Source organism: Argentina anserina, chromosome 7, assembly GCF_933775445.1.
Source record: "Argentina anserina chromosome 7, drPotAnse1.1, whole genome shotgun sequence".
NCBI classification, from domain to species: Eukaryota; Viridiplantae; Streptophyta; class Magnoliopsida; order Rosales; family Rosaceae; genus Argentina; species Argentina anserina.
Window position 1 is genome coordinate 7,757,390 of NC_065878.1, and position 19,349 is coordinate 7,776,738.

At 39.6% G+C, this 19,349-nt stretch overlaps 1 protein-coding gene across 1 annotated transcript; it reads left to right on the forward strand.

Moving 5' to 3' along the window:
- The first annotated feature begins 14,487 nt into the window (after nucleotides 1–14,487).
- LOC126802932 (T-complex protein 1 subunit epsilon) lies at nucleotides 14,488–17,783 on the forward strand. Its single transcript, XM_050530653.1, has 9 exons — nucleotides 14,488–14,785; nucleotides 15,095–15,413; nucleotides 15,593–15,941; nucleotides 16,124–16,256; nucleotides 16,385–16,437; nucleotides 16,583–16,685; nucleotides 16,940–17,106; nucleotides 17,193–17,306; nucleotides 17,424–17,783. The coding sequence occupies exons 1-9, from the start codon at nucleotides 14,587–14,589 to the stop codon at nucleotides 17,592–17,594; spliced, it is 1,608 nt and encodes a 535-aa protein (XP_050386610.1). The 5' UTR covers nucleotides 14,488–14,586; the 3' UTR covers nucleotides 17,595–17,783.
- Nucleotides 17,784–19,349: the final 1,566 nt, after the last annotated feature.

The window sequence follows — 19,349 nt, forward strand, 5'->3', positions numbered from 1 at the left end:
CTAAGGCCAATGATGCCGTGCCTCTACCAAAAGAAGATCGTGCTTTGCATGACAAAGGTAAGGATCCTAACTCTAGTGGTTTGGTTTCAACTAATGATCTTCCTCGTGTTCCCTTCCCTAGTAGATTTGCAAAGCAAAAGAAGGATGACTCTGATCAAGCCATGCTCGACATTTTCAAGAAGGTGGAAGTGAACATGCCTCTTATTGAATGCATACAACAAAATCCTAAGTATGCTAAGTTCTTGAAAGAATTGTGCATCAACAAGAGGATGACTCGAGAGAAGGAGGTTGTTACAATGAGTGAGACGGTTTCTGCCGTGCTCCAAAGGAAGCTACCACCAAAGCTTAAGGATCCAGGGAGTTTTTCTATCCCTTGTACAATCGGAAACATGACATTTGAAAAGATAATGTTAGACTTAGGTGCATCTATTAATGTAATGCCGCACTATATCTATGAGAACCTAGGTCTAGGTGATTTGAAACGTGATAATGTTGTAATTCGATTGGCTGATTGTTCCAACAAAGTCCCTTTGGGCTATGTTGAAGATGTTCTTGTGCAGGTTTCGAGCTTGATCTTTCCTGCCGACTTCTATGTCATAGACATGGAGCCAACGGAGGCAGATGACAAGGAGGTTCCTATCTTGTTAGGCCGCCCCTTCATGAGGACTGCAAGAACGAAAATAGATGTGTTTAGTGGATCACTCACCTTTGAGTTCGATGGTGAAATGATTAGCTTCAACATCTTTGAAGCTATTAGGTATCCTCTTTCCGAGTTAAGTGATTGTTTTTCAGTTGACATACTTTATTCCCTTGCAGATAACTATCTAGATACCTTGACAAATGACGAGTTGGCACTCACCATTGCCCAAGGGGCCGGATTTACAAGTGATGATTCTAACATTTCGGTGCTAGAAGCTAAGGAGGCCGTGCCATCCTTCATTCACGAAACCGTGACCTCTCTTGAGGTTGCACGTGAGGTAAGCTTTGTCTCTCCTAGTCCAATTCTCTTAACTACTAACAAGAATCTTCCTTCTGTGGTGCAAGCTCCGAAGCTTGATCTTAAGGTTCTTCCGGACCACTTGAAGTATGCGTTTTCAGGAGAAGAGGATACATTGCCCGTGATCATTTCATCTGCACTAAATGAGGAGCAAGAAGAGAGATTGATTGAAGTGTTGAAGAGACACAAGACGGCAATAGGATGGACCTTAGCCGACATCAAAGGGATCAGCCCTACCATGTGTGTGCATCGAATATTGCTAGAAGATGGTGCCAAACCAACCAAGGAAGGTCAGAGACGCCTTCACCCACCAATGATGCAAGTTGTAAAGGATGAAATCACTAAGTTGCACGATTGTGGCGTGATTTACCCCATCTCGGATAGTAGGTGGATCTCTCCCATTCAAGTTGTGCCAAAGAAGTCAGGCATCACGGTGGTGAAGAACAAGGACAACGAATTGGTGCCTCAAAGGACAGTGACCGGACATAGGGTATGTATTGACTATAGGAAGCTCAATGCGACAACAAGGAAGGATCACATGCTATTGCCATTCATTGATCAAATGCTTGAGAGGTTAGCTGGTCACTCTTTCTATTGTTTCCTTGATGGATATAGTGGATACAACCAAATAAGTGTTGCGGAAGAAGATCAAGAGAAGACTACGTTCACATGCCCTTTTGGTACGTTTGCTTATCGTCGCATGCCTTTTGGTTTATGCAACACCCCAGGTACGTTTCAACGTTGTATGTATCACATTTTCTCTGAGTATATTGGTTCTAAAATTGAAGTTTTCATGGATGATTTTTCTGTCTATGGTGAAGATTTCGAAACTTGTTTAGAAAATGTTGAACTTGTGCTCAAACGTTGTGAAGAAACTAACTTGGTTTTGAATTGGGAAAAATGTCACTTTATGGTCACGCAAGGCATTGTCTTAGGTCATATTGTTTCATCTAGAGGAATTGAGGTTGATAAGTCTAAAATAGATCTTGTGCGTCACTTACCCCTCCCCACAAGTGTGAGGGATGTTCGATCGTTTCTTGGACATGCAGGTTTCTATCGTAGGTTTATCAAGGATTTTTCCAAGATTGCGAGACCAATGAGTTCATTGCTTCAAAAGGACGTCCCATTCCACTTTGATGCTGATTGCAAGCATGCATTCGAGACCTTGAAGAAGCTCCTAACTTCAGCACCGATCATGGCACCGCCAGACTGGTCCTTGCCATTTGAGTTGATGTGTGATGCCTCCGACTATGCAGTTGGAGCCGTGCTAGGGCAGAGGAAGGACAAGCAGCCCTACGCCATCTACTATGCCTCACGAACACTCAATGATGCTCAACAAAACTACACCACCACTGAAAAAGAACTTCTTGCCGTGATCTTTGCTCTAGATAAGTTTCGTTCTTACTTACTTCAATCTAAAGTTATTGTTTACACTGACCATGCAGCTTTGAAGTATTTAATGACAAAGAAGGATGCCAAACCGAGATTGATTCGATGGATTCTTCTACTCCAAGAGTTTGATCTCGAGATCAAGGACAAGAAGGGAAGTGACAATGTTGTGGCAGATCACTTGAGTCGTTTGGTGAGAGATGCCGAGCCCTTGGCCATCCAAGAGAGCTTTCCGGACGAGCAACTCTTTCGAGTTGAGGTAAGTGAGCCATGGTATGCGGATATTGTCAATTATCTTGTTTCTAAGCAATTTCCGGATACTTTATCGTATGCACAAAAGAATAGACTTAAGGCATTAGCTAAGTACTATGTTTGGGATGAACCATACTTGTGGAAACATTGTGTTGATCAAATCATTAGGAGGTGTGTCCCTGAACATGAACATCATTCTATACTTACGTTTTGTCATTCTGAATCTTGTGGATGACATTTTGGTTCACGTAGGACTGCTCTTAAGGTGCTAGAATGTGGTTTCTTTTGGCCTACAATTTTCAAAGATGCATATCATTTTTGCATGACTTGTGATAGGTGCCAACGCATGGGAAACTTAGGATCTAGAGATCAAATGCCTATGACACCGATTATATATGTTGAAATTTTTGATTGTTGGGGTATTGATTTCATGGGACCTTTTCCTAGCTCAAATGGTTACTTATACATACTCGTTTGTGTTGACTATGTTTCGAAATGGGTGGAAGCAAAGGCCACCCGGACTAATGATTCTCGAGTTGTTGCATATTTCCTTCGTTCTAACATTTTCTCTAGGTTTGGTATGCCGAGAGTTATCATTAGTGATGGAGGATCTCACTTTTGCAACCGGACCATTGAGGCGTTGTTGAAGAAGTATGGAATCAAGCATAAGGTTGCTACGCCTTATCACCCCCAAACAAGTGGACAAGTGGAGTTATCTAATCGTGAGATCAAGAGAATTTTGGAGAAATCTGTTGGACCATCACGCAAGGATTGGTCTCAACGATTGGATGATGCTCTTTGGGCCTATAGGACGGCATACAAGACTCCCCTAGGCATGTCACCATTTCGACTAGTCTATGGCAAGGCGTGCCATCTTCCCGTGGAGCTTGAACATCGTGCATGGTGGGATGTGAAGAATTTTAACATGGATATTGATGAGGCCGGATTACATAGGAAGCTACAATTGCATGAGCTTGAAGAGATTCGAAATGAGGCCTATGATTCGGCAATGGTTTACAAGGAGAAAACTAAGACATTCCATGACCGCATGATTAGGAAGAAACACTTTGTCGTTGGGCAGAAAGTTCTTTTGTTTAATTCTCGACTTAGATTGTTTCCGGGCAAGCTCCGTTCTAGGTGGCTTGGACCGTTTGTTGTTACTAATATTTTTCCTTCTGGTGCTATCAGGATTAAAGGTGTTGTGATTGATAAGGAATTCACGGTCAATGGACATCGCTTGAAGCCGTACTATGAGAATTTTGTAGCACATAACGTGGAGGAGACGTCTCTCCTTGATCCTACGGCAAGCAAGTGATGCTTTGAAGATAGTCTAGGCTATAGACTCTAAACTTAAGCCAATGAAGGAGCCATCAACGAGTGTTTGCATTTTCTTCCCTTGAACTCTTTCTAATTTTCGTTGCTTATCATATTGTACATTGAGGGCAATGTAAGTTTTAAGTGTGGGGTGGGGTATACATCATTCGTTGAATTCTAGTGTTTGATGCTTATGTGTTTCAATTTTGTGTTTTGATTTTCGAAATTTTAGTGTTATTTTAGTTCTGTTTTTCGATTTTTGAAGTTGCTTAGTTGTTTTGTTTTTGTTTTGAGTCCTAGGTATGCCTTTGACTGTCTAGGATGAGTTGATCTTTGGATTTATGGTTGATAGATGAGCATGATATTGGAATGAACTTCATTGTTATTTGATGGTTAATCGATGTGTAGATTTTGTACGAACATGTAGTAGATGAGGATTTTGAAACTTAGGTACAGAATGAGCATGTTCTTTACTTGTTTGAAGTCATGTAACCTATGTGATATTCGAGCCATATACTTGTGCCTTTCTTTGGAGAGTTATTCTATCGTTTCTTGGCTTTATAACCTCATTACATCTATTTTGATCAATTCGTATGCCATAGAATTGCAATGAACTAGAGAATGCTAGAACTTACTTTGTGAAACTTTCGAAGCTTTATGTCATAATATACTCTGATTTTGAAAAGGATTGTTGGATCTTTTTAGGATTTCCACCACTTAAGCCAAAAAGCCGTATATCCCTATTTGAGCCCTGCTTGGGACACCTTAGTATTAACCCCTTTGAGCCTACGTTAAGCCTTTTCTTTCATTACCAACATGTGATATCCTTGCTTAGTGTAGTTATATCTCTACCTTGTCTTTAAGGCTTGGCAGAGCCGATTCTTGGTGTTAATATGGAGTGATGATTTGATTCAAGTGTGGGGTTATGCTATTGTATGTATGTGATGCCGTGAAAAGAGAATGAAAAGAAAGAAAAAAATGTGTGATGCCGTGAGAAAAGAAAAAGAAAACATTCATATACACGGCTAAAGAAAAAATATGAAAAGAATGATGAAAGATCTTGGCATACATCTTGTTTATGTGAATATGGAGTTGTGATGTATTTGTTGAAGGCTCAATAATGTTATACTTCAGCCTTTGTTCGTTTTCACTATGTTTAAAGTGAAGAAGGGGTCCAACATGATGATATTTGGCCCTTGTTTTATGGAGTATGGCGACATAAGGTGGATGTTTTGCTCTGCTAAGTCTTGAGGATGACCTTTGTGATTCCTTTTACCCTGAAAAATATATCAATGCCGAGCCTAAGCCTACCCTTTTCTAAAGATCCGCATGATTCTTAAAATGAGTAGCTCTTGATTTGTGGAGTTTGTTTCATGAGTAAGCATATGGTTTGGGTTCATTTGTGCATATGATTGGTATCTTTCATGAGGTTTTCGATTTTCACTATGTTCATAACTCTTGTGTGTGAAAAGCTTTTAAGCATATGCCATGTTCGTGAGAGAAAAGATTTGGAGTGCATATCCTATGTGAGTTGAATTTGAACTTGTTTTGAACATGTCGAGCTTAATTTCACCTTTGTTTCTGCCATGTCTTACTTGTTAAACGAAATTTCATGTTTGTTAACCATTGAATTCATCCTATCTATTTTGATTGAGTGTTATTCTTGATGCTATGAGTTTGAAGATCTCTGAGACAAAATGTTGAAGGCATTAGTGTTGTGTCGTTAATGTTAGTTGCTTTGATTTCGTTTTTGTTTTTATTTCCCTTTTTAGTGTTTGCTAAGGGACTAGCAAAGTCTAAGTGTGGGGTTGTTGATAGGAGCACAAAGTGTGACGTTCTTAATGTTGATATGCCCTATTCTTATGCTTTGTTACTTCTTATTTAGTTATTTTAGATTCATATTTGTCATATGTATGTTTGAAGTAGAGCTATTTCGATTCTAGATGATTTGATGATGAAATTGTGCTAAGTGTTAGAACTCCTGATTGAGCTAGGATTCCTTACTCGACTAGGACTCTACTTTCCTATTTTCATTCTTTCCTATTTCTTAATCGACGATTGCTTTTCAGGAAAGACAAATCATATTTGGAAAGAAAGGAAAGTTGCCGAGTTGCATTCCTAGTTGAACAAGGAGAAGAGGAGGCCGGCCTAGCTACTCCTAGTTAGACCAAGAGATTGCCGTGCAGCCCTTAAAGAGATCTCCCTATTGGACTTGGTTTCCTACATCAAGTTGGATATGGAGTACATAAATCAAATCCATAACAAAGAGGATTTCAGTTTCCCAATTGGATTCTATTTCCTTTTGGCACAGCAAGAAGGCTTCCTACACCTCTATATATAGAGGCCGGCCTCTCCATTCAGCATCATCATCAGCTCTCACACACAAACACAAGCCTAAGCTTTGCCGAATTCATCCTTCATCCTTCCAAGAAATCCTAAAACCGATTCCACCATTCTCCACCTTTATATATAGCCTTGAAGCACGATTGAGAAGAGGTTTAATCCATAGAAGTCTTGGCTACACCTTGTAGGATCGATTGATTGATAAAGTGTAACCATGATTCTCTCTTTATTTTCAATTCGGTTTTTGGTTTTATTCTTGTTCTTGGATGAGTTGCGATTTGTGTAGAGTAATCTTGTTTCAATTTTGTCTATGAAGTAGCTACTTGATTCAACTTATGTAAAGGATTCGAAATTATGTTTTGGTTTTATGGAATTTCTGTTTTTGGTTTCTGCCGAACCTTGTTCTTGATCAATTTTGATTTCTAAGTGTTATGTGTACGATTGTAGCATGATATTTAGGTTGTTGGATTAATGAATTCGATATGCATGGCTTTGGGATTATATGGTAAGATGAACATGTTAGATTTCAATGAAGCCGAGTGGCAAGACTTGAATGTGTTAAGTGTCTATGCATATAGGTTACTGATTTGGAACTTAGATTGCATGATCCAACCTTAGTTGTTCAATATATGGTCTCGGCATGATGCTAGAAGAAAGACATAGAGCTTGGTTCGATTTCCTTTGTATGAGATGTTTTGGTGATTATTTATGTGTTGGTTGGGTGATCACATGTATATATTAGTTTAGGTTTTATTTACTGTTTTTATGATTCAATCCGAAAACTATATCAACCTTGTATATCTTTATGAATTCGTGTAAGTATTGTGATCCTAAGCCCTGGCTGGATCCCCGGTTTGTGAACGATACCCTCTTGCTTTATACTACTATGATGTGTTCAGGGTTAAATATTGATGTCGAGTAATCGAGCACTCATCAGCCCACTCAGCAAAGGCTGCAGCCATTCCCGTTATCAAAAGGACTATGGGAGCAAACATGGGGACAGTCGGGCTCTCTAACCGGCACCGTGCGGCCTCTGAAGGGGGACTTCCTGGTATGATAAAAAAAAGTAGGGGTTCTAAAACAGGACGTCCGAAAACTACAACCACTTCTCTCATGGTATGTCAGACGGATTTGGCGGCTTCAGAGGGCAAAGGAAATAGACGGGGATGTGCTAGGCAGCTATGTGTAAGTTAGACAAACTTGATTCCAAATCTATTGACATTGATATATTACAAAATACTCCCACATTACAAATGTGTGAAGATTATTCTGGTATGAAACAATTACTTATTTTTGCTTGTTGTCAGTATTTTTTTTTTCAGCTAGAAAATGAAAAGCAGGTATCCACACTGTCAAAGGAGTGTCAAGCTATTTTGGCGGCGTCCAGCATTCCTTTGGGACTGTCGACCAAGAACAACATTGTCCAACGCGCTTGCGCTAAAGTTAGCAAATCTACAGTTTCTAGGAAAATGTAAGGAAAGTGTACAGTAAATCAGTGGGTAGTGTACTGAATTTTGATGACATCAAAACAATTGGCCTCCATACGTTCAAAACTAATAGCTGCTTAGGAGGGCTTGTCAGGGTGCATTTGGTAGTTGTTCCTTACACCCTGCTGTCACCATTGCTAGAAACTGACACTCGCTTGATCAATTATGTATTTGGCGGTGGAACACAAGAACTATATAGTGTGTTTTTACATGTGATTAATTCAATGCACATTTGTTTGGGTAAATGGTGTGTGGGATGTAACCATGGTCATTGTGCAGGACCAAAGTTGCTGACATAGGGAATGGAAGGGCAATTCTACATCGGTTCGCCATCATGTCACTAATGCCGGACACAAACCTCCATGGCGAGGTATGTCTCAATTAATGAAACTTAACTGTTCAACTATTTTTTTTCATAGGCATTTTAACTTGTTCCGGTGTATGTTGTATTTGATAATGTACTCATGTCGGTTGTTGGTCGATGTCGAAAATAAGATCGTCAACTTCTATTGTGAATATTTGTCACGAGATAGTCTTACTGAATAGTACATGCCAACATACTTCTAAGTACACAATCCTTGTCCTCAACCTTACAACTAATAAGTAAATTGTAATTCATACTTTTTTCAAAACATGGTGCATTGATAGTTCGTTGCTACTAGGTGAATGCGAATAGACCTCTGCATGAGTCAGAGACAGAAATTGGCCGAATTCTGCAAACAATGTCCATGTGCAACATGTGGCATTTTGGACATCGCTTGGACACTTGTGAGTCAGTGAGTAACAAATTATATTTCTGCCTGCGCTGTGGTACGCCTTAATAGTAGCCTATAACTTGTTTGATTTTCTCCCCAAAACTTTAGATATTCATTCCGCATCACTATGGAAACGCTAATAAGATTAAAAAAAAGGACCAAGGTGGCCACTGGTGGTTGTTGGTGATGCACCCGAAGACTCTCATGGCAGAAATTTAGGACAGTGCACCAGGCGGAGATTGGATGCACCAGGAATACTTACATGACGGTATGTCTCATCTGACTTCACAACGGTATTATTTTATATATATGTCATGGCATGCAACAACTAAGTTTCGTTGTACGATTACGCAGCTGCTGCACCTTCATGACATTTAAAAAATGTACGCTGAAAGGAATTTCTATGTATGCCCCAATTTAGCACTATGCGAGGTCATCGTAAAAGTTGAAGCCCCTAAACAATTAGGAAATCGTGACTGTGGATTGTTCACCATAAAAAACATGCAGCCTTATGGGATAAAGTGGTGGTTGTCGGGGGTGGGTATACACACATTTAATTTAAATTTAAATGGTCCTTATCAATTTTATATTTACATTGATAATTTTTTAAATAGTACGATTCACATCAGCAACGATGTTCCATGATGCTTGAATTCTTGAAGGACCCAACAAATGAGATGGCTGATCTCGTGCGCCAACGGGCTGATGAGTTGCATGATGGTGCAGATCCGGCAAGTGTAGATGTCAATCCTGCACCAGAGCCGGATGTGTCGGACGGACGAATGGAATGTGTTCAAATTCCCCCACCTACTGTTGTGCAAGAGCCGAAGGTGTATCATCCTGTATTTGAACAGCCGCTACAAGGACAAGATCAACCTGACTCTGTTAACTTACAGGAACAATCTGAAATAAATGTGGGTTCTGTCAATGACAGGGATGACAATGTGTGGACCTCTCTCTATGACAAGTAAGTAGGACATAATAGTGCATAGGCCCTTTTGGAACTCCACTCTATCTATGTATGGCCGTGCTTTAATTCTGAAATGGGAACCAAGTGTCTGTATGTTTTTGACTGCAAGTGAGTCGAATTTGGACTACGGTAAGACTCACTTGCTGCGACACTTTGTTCTCTTATTGGGGTCGTTATTTTGTATCAACATTGTAGTTTGTTATACCCATGTCATAACCCCTTTGTTGTGTGATAGGAGCACAAAGTGTGACGTTCTTAATGTTTATATGTCCTATTCTTATGCTTTGTTACTTCTTATTTAGTGTTTTAGTTTCATATTTGTCATTTCTATATTCTAAGGAGAGCTATTTTCGAATTTAGATGAATTGATGATGAAATTGTGCTAAGTATTAGAAATCTTTATTGAGCTAGGATTCCTTACTCGACTATGACTCTACTTTCCTATTTTTATTCTTTTCATATTCCTTAATCGTCGATTTCTTTTCAGGAAAGACAAATCATATTTGGAAAGGAAGTAGTGATGCCGTGATGCATTCCTAGTGAGACAAGGAAATCATGTCCGAGTGGAAGAAGGAGAAGAGGAGGCCGGCCTAGCTACCCCTATTTGGACCAAGGATGTTGTCGTGCAGCCCTTAAGTGATCTCCATATTGGACTTGGTTTCCTACATCAAGTTGGATATGGAGTATATGAATCAAATCCATAACAAAGAGGATTTCAGCTTCCCAATTGGATTCTACTTCCATATAGGACGGCAAGAAGGCTTCCTAGACTCCTATATATAGAGGCTCGGCCTCTCCATATGATGATCATCAGCCTTACACACATACACAAGCCATAGCTCTGCCGAATTAATCCTTCACCCTTCCAAGAAATCCTAAAACCGATTCCACCATTCCCCACCAATCAATAGCCTTCATGCACGCTTGTGAAGAAGGTTTCATCCATAGAAGTCACGGCTATACACTTGTGGATTGCTTGATTTATAAAGTGTAACCATGATTCACTCTTGTTTAAATTCGATTTTGGTTTTATTCTTGTTCTTGGATGAGCTTGCGATTTGTGTAGTGTAATCTTGTTCCAATTTTGTCTATGAAATAGCTACTTGATTCAATTTATATAAAGGATTCGAAATTATATTTTGGTTTTATGAAGTTTCTGTTTTGGTTTCTGCCGAGTTTCATGTATGATCAATTTCGATTTCTAAGTGTTATGACTATGCTTGTAGCATGATATTTAGGTTGTTGGATTAAAGACTTATGCTAAGAACATGTTTATTCTTTTATATGTGAATTTCGAATTGCATGGTTGTTGGTTAAGTAAGTGACATACTTGATGAATTCAATGTGCATTGCTTTGGAATTACATGATGAAGATGAACATGTTAGATTTCGATTATGGCTGCTTGGTAGTGATCGAATGTGTTATGTGTCTATGTGTTTAGGTTACTGCTTAGAACCCTAATTACATGATCCGTCCTTAGTTGTTCAATATATAGTCTCGGCATGATTCAAAAGGAAGTCATGAAGCTTGTTTCGATTCTCTTATGTGAATTGTTTTGGTGATTGTTTATGTATTGGTTGGTTGATCACATGTATATATTAGTTTATGTTTTATTTACTGTTTTTATGATTCAATCCGAAACCTACATCAACTTTTATATCTTTATGAATTCGTGTTAATTGATGTGATCCTAAGCCCTGGCTGGATCCCCGGTTTGTGAACGATACCCTCTTGCTTTATACTACTAATGATGTGTTCAGGGTTAAATATTGATGTCGAGTAATCGAGCATGCATCATTGTGATGTAGGGGTGCTCTATTGTGTGTCAACACTTTAATTAATCTGCTATACCCCTGTTGAACTTACTCCTTTTTTGTCAATGAATGCCTGTGTAAATAATTCGGAATGGCTTAGGTACAGTTAAATCATTTCCCTTGGCAGATTCACTTTTATAGCCTCAATCATATCTCTGGCTCCTCTTTTAATCCTCCTTCGCGATCTAAACCTTTCTTCTCGTACTTGAAAAATAACAAAAATTGTGCCCATCTATCGCTATACGGCCGCTATACATCAATTCATTATCAATTTGAACAAGTCGGGTTCTCTCTCTCTCTCTCTCTCTCTCTCTCTCTCTCTCTCTCTCTCTCTCTCTCTCTCTCTCTCTCTCTCTCTCTCTCTCTCTCTCTCTCTCTCTCTCTCTCTCTCTCTCTCTCTCTCTCTAATCGACACCATAAACCTATAGATTTTTAGGGAGGATAACATAAATTGGCACTCACCATTCATTCATTAGACATAAACGTATAACGTAAAACACAAAATATACATCATAAATCATAAAACACAACAGATAATTGTTCAAAAATAGTGTCACTAAGAGGGGTGACAGACTGATTGCTCCACCCCTCTATTGAAATCTACTACTAAATCATACATGAATGTGAATAACCATAAATCCAAACACAAGTAATGCATAATTGAGCTATCGACTCTCCCTAACTTGCAAATTTGGCATTTTACTCGCAAGCACCCTCTGCATAACACCGTCTCCGTCCGTTAACACCGTCAAAGGAAACTTGTTCTCCATGCTTGGGAGAAATTTATCAATCAACCGAGAAAATGTCGGTTTTCTCTCATTCTTAACCACTGCACAAGCAAATATGACAGTCCTTCTGTGATTGTTGGAACCTGCAAATATCAACACTGGAGAACTGTATTTGTTTGTGCTATACGTAGCGTTTATAATTAGAACATGACCGAATGCTTTGTAGTCGTTTAGGGATTCACAATCCTTCCAAAACAAGTTTGCCAGCCTACCTTCAACATCTCTAGTGCACCTACAGAAAAATCTTGATTTCTCTCTTCCTTTCATTTCCAACCAGTTAATGCAGGCTTGGGCGTCGCCCATTCCAACTGATTCTCTTCTCTTTGCAGCCAATTTGTTATACAAGTCCTTCAACAAAAAACTCACGTATTCAGGTCCGCCGGCCTGTAGTACGAGAAATTCATATGCAACGCTTGTGGGAACTTGGGCTTTCTGCAAGGCTTCAACAACATAGATGTCTTCATCAGTCACCTCACGGAAAGAACGTAGAAAGCGCTTCTCTGTGGGTTTTGCAACCTCGTCATTGTGCTCTGTCACAAAATGGGAAACTACGTATTCCATCGTCTTCTTATCAAGTTTCAACATGAAAACAACTCCACATCCGCGTCTTGAGTACTTTATACCAAGTGTCGCTACCTTCTTCTTCTTATTCCGATTCCATGGTGTCTCGTCTTCCCTTGGATGTTCCTTTGACGCCTCTATAGGTTCTGACTGCTCAATTGTTTTTCCCTTCCTCTTCTTATTTTGGGAAACAACCTCTCTTGATTTCACCCCATTTTCACACTCTTCTCCGGCATATTCAACCTCAATCGGCAGGGGACACTACTTCCTCTTCTTGTTTTTTACACCCACTCTTCTGCAATCAATTGCTCCTTCTCATCGACCACTGTGTCGTGCGGGACTTCTTCCCGATTTCCCTTCATATTTTTCGGCAAATCCTCTTTTGAACAACACCATCCGCTCCAGCTAATAACCTTCTCACCGGTTTTCAGAGTTATGCGATCAATCTTATACTTCCTTGTGCTGAAACCAACAGCATATGCATAAAATACATAGAGTTGTTCGGCTTCTTTCAAACTTCGAAATCGTAAGTGCTTCACGTCTTCAAATGAAAAAGACTTCATGTCTCTTCCCTTTAGTTCTTCATACCATCTGTAATTAAATATGCTCTCACCATCATAACCTTCTCCCTCTCCTTTGCCTCCCCCTTCTACATCTTCATTGCCTTTTCCCATTCCCATGTCTCCGTCCACACTTTTAAGTTCCTCATCTTCGTCTTGAGTTCTAATAGCTTCGTCTTTCATTTCATTTGCGGCATCTTCCAGGTCATATTCATCTTCTTCCCCGCTATCCTTTTCATCTGATGATATTACTGTGTGGTGGTTCTCTTCCGTGAAACATAACCAATTTTTATCCAACAATTATACCTCATCAATCTCTTCCATATCTGTCAGAAGAAAACAATTCGGGTCATGAACTCAACCAACACAAGACATAGACCACTTAACATTGTCAGTAATAATCCGGTACTCACCTCATTCGAAAAGCAATTTCGGATTCAGCATATGAATACGAAAACGCAAATTCCTTCACCGCCCACACATATATTTAACATAGGCAACAACACAACATTGTCTCAGCTTAGCATTTGACATTATTTTGTGAACAACTACAATACTCGTACATGACCAAATATGAAGTCTGGGTTTTCATGTAATAGTCGAGCTCTGTCCTAACACAAGTTCATCGGAGGGGCATTAAGAGACTTACTAAGACCATTGGGGAAAATCTGGGAGCTGCCGATATTCCTTGATCTCTCTACGATTTCAACGCGATCGCCATCGCCACCAACTACATATGGATCGCCAACTTTCACAGGTACGATCGCGGGAGAATAGATAGATCGCTAGATATTTCTTTGCCTTCCAATACCCTTTTTCGATTAGGTGTGGACAGTGAAGGAATTTGGATTTTCGTATTCATATGGGTGAAACAAATAGGTTTCATACCCAATAAACGAATTTAACCCACCAAATTACTCTTTATTATTTTCACCACTTCGTATTTACAACATCTTCATATACTGCTGGAAATCGAGGGAGTATTCGTCCAAAATACTCATGTCTTGATTAACAATGCCCAGCAAATTATACATCGACACGTCATAAAAAAATTGGTATAGGATTACCGTGATAGAATCTAGCCGAACTCCATCTTTCTGATTTTTTTTATAAGGAAAATGTCAATAAGAGAGGATCACTCACTAATTGCATAGATGGGGAACAATTCAGGATGAGCCCAACCCGAAACCAAGAAGCCCATTAATAAACGCCCCTCATATAGAACTCGCACTGTTGAACCCAAACCCTAGTGAACCTTCAAACTAGAGAAAGAGGGAGAGAGGATCCTAGACCTTTAGAAGAAGCAGAGTCTCACTTTCAGCGTAAGAGAGAAATCTGACCGGAGCAGCGCATCAATGGCGCTGGCTTTCGATGAGTTCGGTCGGCCCTTCATAATCCTCAGAGAGCAGGAGCAGAAGTCCCGATTGAGAGGCCTCGATGCTCAGAAGGCCAACATTGCCGCCGGCAAAGCCGTCGCCAAAATCCTCCGCACCTCGCTCGGACCCAAAGGCATGGACAAGATGCTCCAGAGCCCCGACGGCGAGGTCACTGTCAGTAAGTTGCTCTTCACGTCAAACCTCTATTTTGGTTCATTTCTCGAGATTTAGGGTTTAAGCGATTGGGATCTGTGTTCTTTGCTCTTCATTTCCATTTTCTAGGTTTAGGTTTTGGAGTTAAGTATTGTTAGCTATGAAATTAGTATGCCTTTAGTAGTATCATGCGTCTGATTCATGGATTAGTTGGCTGTGGTTGTTGGGCTTGATTCGGAATGTTTTCGCCGATTTGTGTTGTGCGATTTCGATTGGTTTTGCTTTTGTTATAGGCTTCGAGTGTTTCTTATGGCTTTGATGTTACTATGTTCAGCGAATGATGGCGCCACAATCTTGGAGCAGATGGATGTGGACAATCAAATTGCGAAGCTGATGGTTGAGCTGTCGCAGAGTCAGGACTATGAAATCGGCGATGGCACGACTGGTGTTGTTGTGTTGGCCGGTTCACTGCTAGAGCAGGCAGAGCGGCTCTTGGAGCGTGGAATTCACCCCATCCGGGTTGCAGAGGGATATGAAATGGCGTCCAGGATAGCTTTTGATCATTTGCAGCATATTTCGAACAAATTTGAATTTGGACTGGAGAATATTGAGCCTTTAGTTCAGACTTGCATGACTACTTTGTCATCGAAGATGTGAGTGCAATTTCTTATGTTTGTTCTTTGTATTTATATTCCATGCTGTATAGTCGTAGTAATGTTCCTGTACTCCACCACATTCCTATATGATGTTGAATGGTAATAGCATGAACAATTGTTCTACACGAGTGATGTGATATTGAGTTGAATGTAATTTATTCTCATTATTTGTGTAGTGTCAATCGGTGCAAGCGCCCCCTTGCTGAGATTGCTGTCAGAGCAGTTCTTGCTGTTGCTGATTTAGAGAGGAAGGATGTGAATCTAGATTTGATCAAAGTAGAGGGGAAAGTAGGAGGCAAGTTAGAAGATACTGAGCTTGTGTATGGTATTCTTATTGACAAGGATATGAGCCATCCACAGATGCCCAAGCGAATTGAAGATGCAAAAATTGCTATCTTGACTTGTCCCTTTGAGCCACCGAAACCAAAGACAAAGCATAAGGTTGATATCGACACAGTGGAAAAGTTTCAGGCTCTACGTGTGCAAGAACAGGAATACTTTGATCAGATGGTTCAGAAATGCAAGGTTAGATTGCCTCCTATCCCTTTTTGTTTCTTCCATGAACAATTTTCTCATTTTCTTGACCCCCACTTTTCATATCAAGAGTCTTCTTTGTTTTCCGTGGTGGTCTCTCTTGTGGAGGGGGTTTAATTCCTTATTATGGTTATCATATATTTGAATGTACTTATGGATACATTGAGTTGCAGGATGCCGGTGCTACCTTGGTCATCTGCCAATGGGGGTTTGATGATGAAGCCAATCATCTGTTGATGCACAGGAACTTGCCTGCTGTCAGATGGGTTGGTGGTGTTGAGTTGGAACTGATTGCAATAGCTACAGGTATTTGGATTGCACTTTTTTAGCGCTTGGATACTGCTTCTTCGTTGTTTTGATAGATAATTTGATCATAGCTTATGATGGTGTCATCTTTCCTACCAACAATCTGCTGACATTTTTAATATTTGTAGGGGGAAGAATTGTGCCCAGGTTCCAAGAGTTGACACCAGATAAATTGGGAAAGGTATCTTACGAAATTGACCATCTTTTGTTTCTGAAGCATTCTCACATTTAAGTATTCTTTACTCTGTTTATATTTGATATTCTTTTTTATCGGTATAATTCAATCTTAGTAAACTATTGATGGTTCATTTTTCGCTTCTTAAAAGGCTGGCTTGGTTCGTGAAAAATCATTTGGTACTACAAAAGATAGAATGCTGTACATTGAACACTGTGCAAATTCAAGGGCTGTAACCATATTTATCAGAGGAGGTATGCTTCTACTTGACTTATATCTGTTTGGTTTTTACCTCCAACTTGAATCAGCATGCCAATTACATGGAAATGGTGTGAATAGATTAACCACTCTTTGGTAGCTTTCAATCTTGGAATTTTTGGAGTGTCTGGTATATAGGGTCCGCAGATTTTACATTAAACAGTTTCTTTTCATGTATTTTTTTTTCTGACAATGGATCATTTATGATGATACAAAGTTCTTAAGAGACTTTGGTGTTTTGATTCATTAGGTAACAAAATGATGATAGAGGAAACCAAGCGCAGTATCCACGATGCTCTCTGTGTTGCTAGGAACCTTATTCGCAACAATTCTATCGTCTATGGTGGTGGCTCGGCTGAGATATCTTGCTCTGTTGCTGTAGAGGCTGCTGCAGATAAACATCCAGGAGTTGAGCAAGTATGAAGATAATTTGTCATTCTTTCTATTGCGTTTTCTTTGTATTAGTATATTGTTTTGACAATGAATCTTCCTTGTGTCCACAGTATGCTATTAGAGCATTTGCAGACGCTTTGGATGCTGTTCCTATGGCACTTGCAGAGAATAGTGGCCTTCAACCTATTGAAACACTAAATGCAGTAAAGTCCCAGCAGATAAAGGTTAATGGACTTCTGATTTAAATTTATTCCCCAGCTGACAGTCTGTCTGTTGTAGACTTGTCACTTCAGCCTTCCATTGTAGCATTCAGTTTTGATTGTTTTTATTTTGATATGCAGGAGAAAAATCCCCACTGTGGAATAGACTGCAACGATGTTGGCACTAATGATATGCGCGAGCAGAACGTCTTTGAGACTTTAATCGGAAAGCAGCAGCAAATCTTACTTGCCACACAAGTTGTCAAGATGATACTAAAAATAGACGATGTTATCTCCCCCTCTGAGTACTGATAGTTTGATGCTTTCTTCATCTGACGAAGAAATTTGTGTAATGTTTCGTATTTTTTGTTTCAGATTTAATTTTGAGTGACTTGGACCATATTCACTTGAGGAACACTGGTTGCTTGTAGATTTGGAGTGGCTTTCACTGATATAGTAGCATTGCCACTCCCCTATCTTAATTTTTGTTGTACCTCTGGAGGTTCATCTTTTACTGTGTATCTTTTACACCATGTTCTGTTTTCAAATTTTCATGCTCGTCATCCTGAAGGTGTTGAATCTCATAATGCAAATGGAGAAAATGTGCAGTCTAGCTTTAAGTTTCCTTGTCGGCAAGCGTTGGCACAGATTTGGTTTCGGGTTCATAGGTTACTTCTGGTATCACATGTCTTGCAAAATGCTTCTAAATCTCCCGTTTTAGGACAGAAGATGCCTCAACCAGGCAAGGCAATCATTTCCTTGTCATCTAGTCAGTTTATCTTCAGGGTTAGATAAATTTCCAGAGCTTTTGAGTTCTGATAACTGGAAGGCTCAGATGTTCATCTTTGCAATTTTGCATGGTCTCTTGTAGAAGAAATTCAGGAACATGTAATCCTGTTATTCCTGTACAAAGCTATAAATGATCACTATTTCCATAGTTTCCACTTCTGCCTTTTTATGTTTATATTGTTTCAATCGTCAACGCTGACCTGAGATAGTTTTACACCGCCACCATTCACATCCTGGATTCAGCTGTTGGCTATCTTGTGTGGACATTAATACATTATAGGTTGTAATTTTATAGGTAATTTTATTACTCTACATACTGTGTTTCATTTAACACTGGTTTATTTGTCTCTTCGATATATCAAGTTTGTAATAGTGCATCGATTGCGGTTGTGTGTCACATATAATTCTGCGTTCATGTCATTGTTATGACGAGAATACTTGGAGAAGCAAGATCTAGCATCACTCTACATAACCTGCTCACTTTCTTAACATACTTTTAGTCTTTGGTATTCCAAGGATTCGAACAAGCTGTGCTTATGAGCAATATGCTTCTGTGTCTACATTTTTGGACTCATATTGGTTTGATATTCTACCTCTGTTGATGATAACTTTAACAGAGATTTACAGTAGTTGTTTATTGACTATGTACTAAATTCTAAACTCTAGAATAGGGAGGTTGTGGTAGTTGGAGTTGAGTATGAATGTATTCCAGATCTATGCTCAGATTGTGGTAAATTGGGCATAGGGCGACAGTTTGCAAGGTTTTTTTTAAAAGAAATGAGAATCAGTTGTAGTTCAGCCAGAAACCTAGGGGATTGTCACAAGCCTAGGCTGTGGGGGCGTAAAGTAAAACAAGTTTTCGTGCCTGTAGACAAGAGGAAGAAGCCTACAGTTCTTCCTTCTTGTCATAATGAAATTGTTAATGGTGGAGAAGGACCATCTTATGCAAACAAATTACCATCTCCTTCGAAGAGGATGGCGGTCGATGTGCCAAAACATGGTAGCATTAATAACCAAGTTGTGGCTAATATGGTTAATCAAACTGTGTTGAACAAGTTGTGGATGATGTGCAAAATGGTGGAGCAAGGTATTGTTGAACCTTCTATAGCTATGAACATTGAGTATGATATATGTGAAGGAATTGACCATAATATTCCTAGTATTCATAACTCATAGTACAACGACTCCAACAAACTAAAAAGTGAATCATATGTGAATTGAAGGGTCAATATTAGAGGCACTAATCCAATGAGCCATCAAAGTAATGTTAGTATTTTT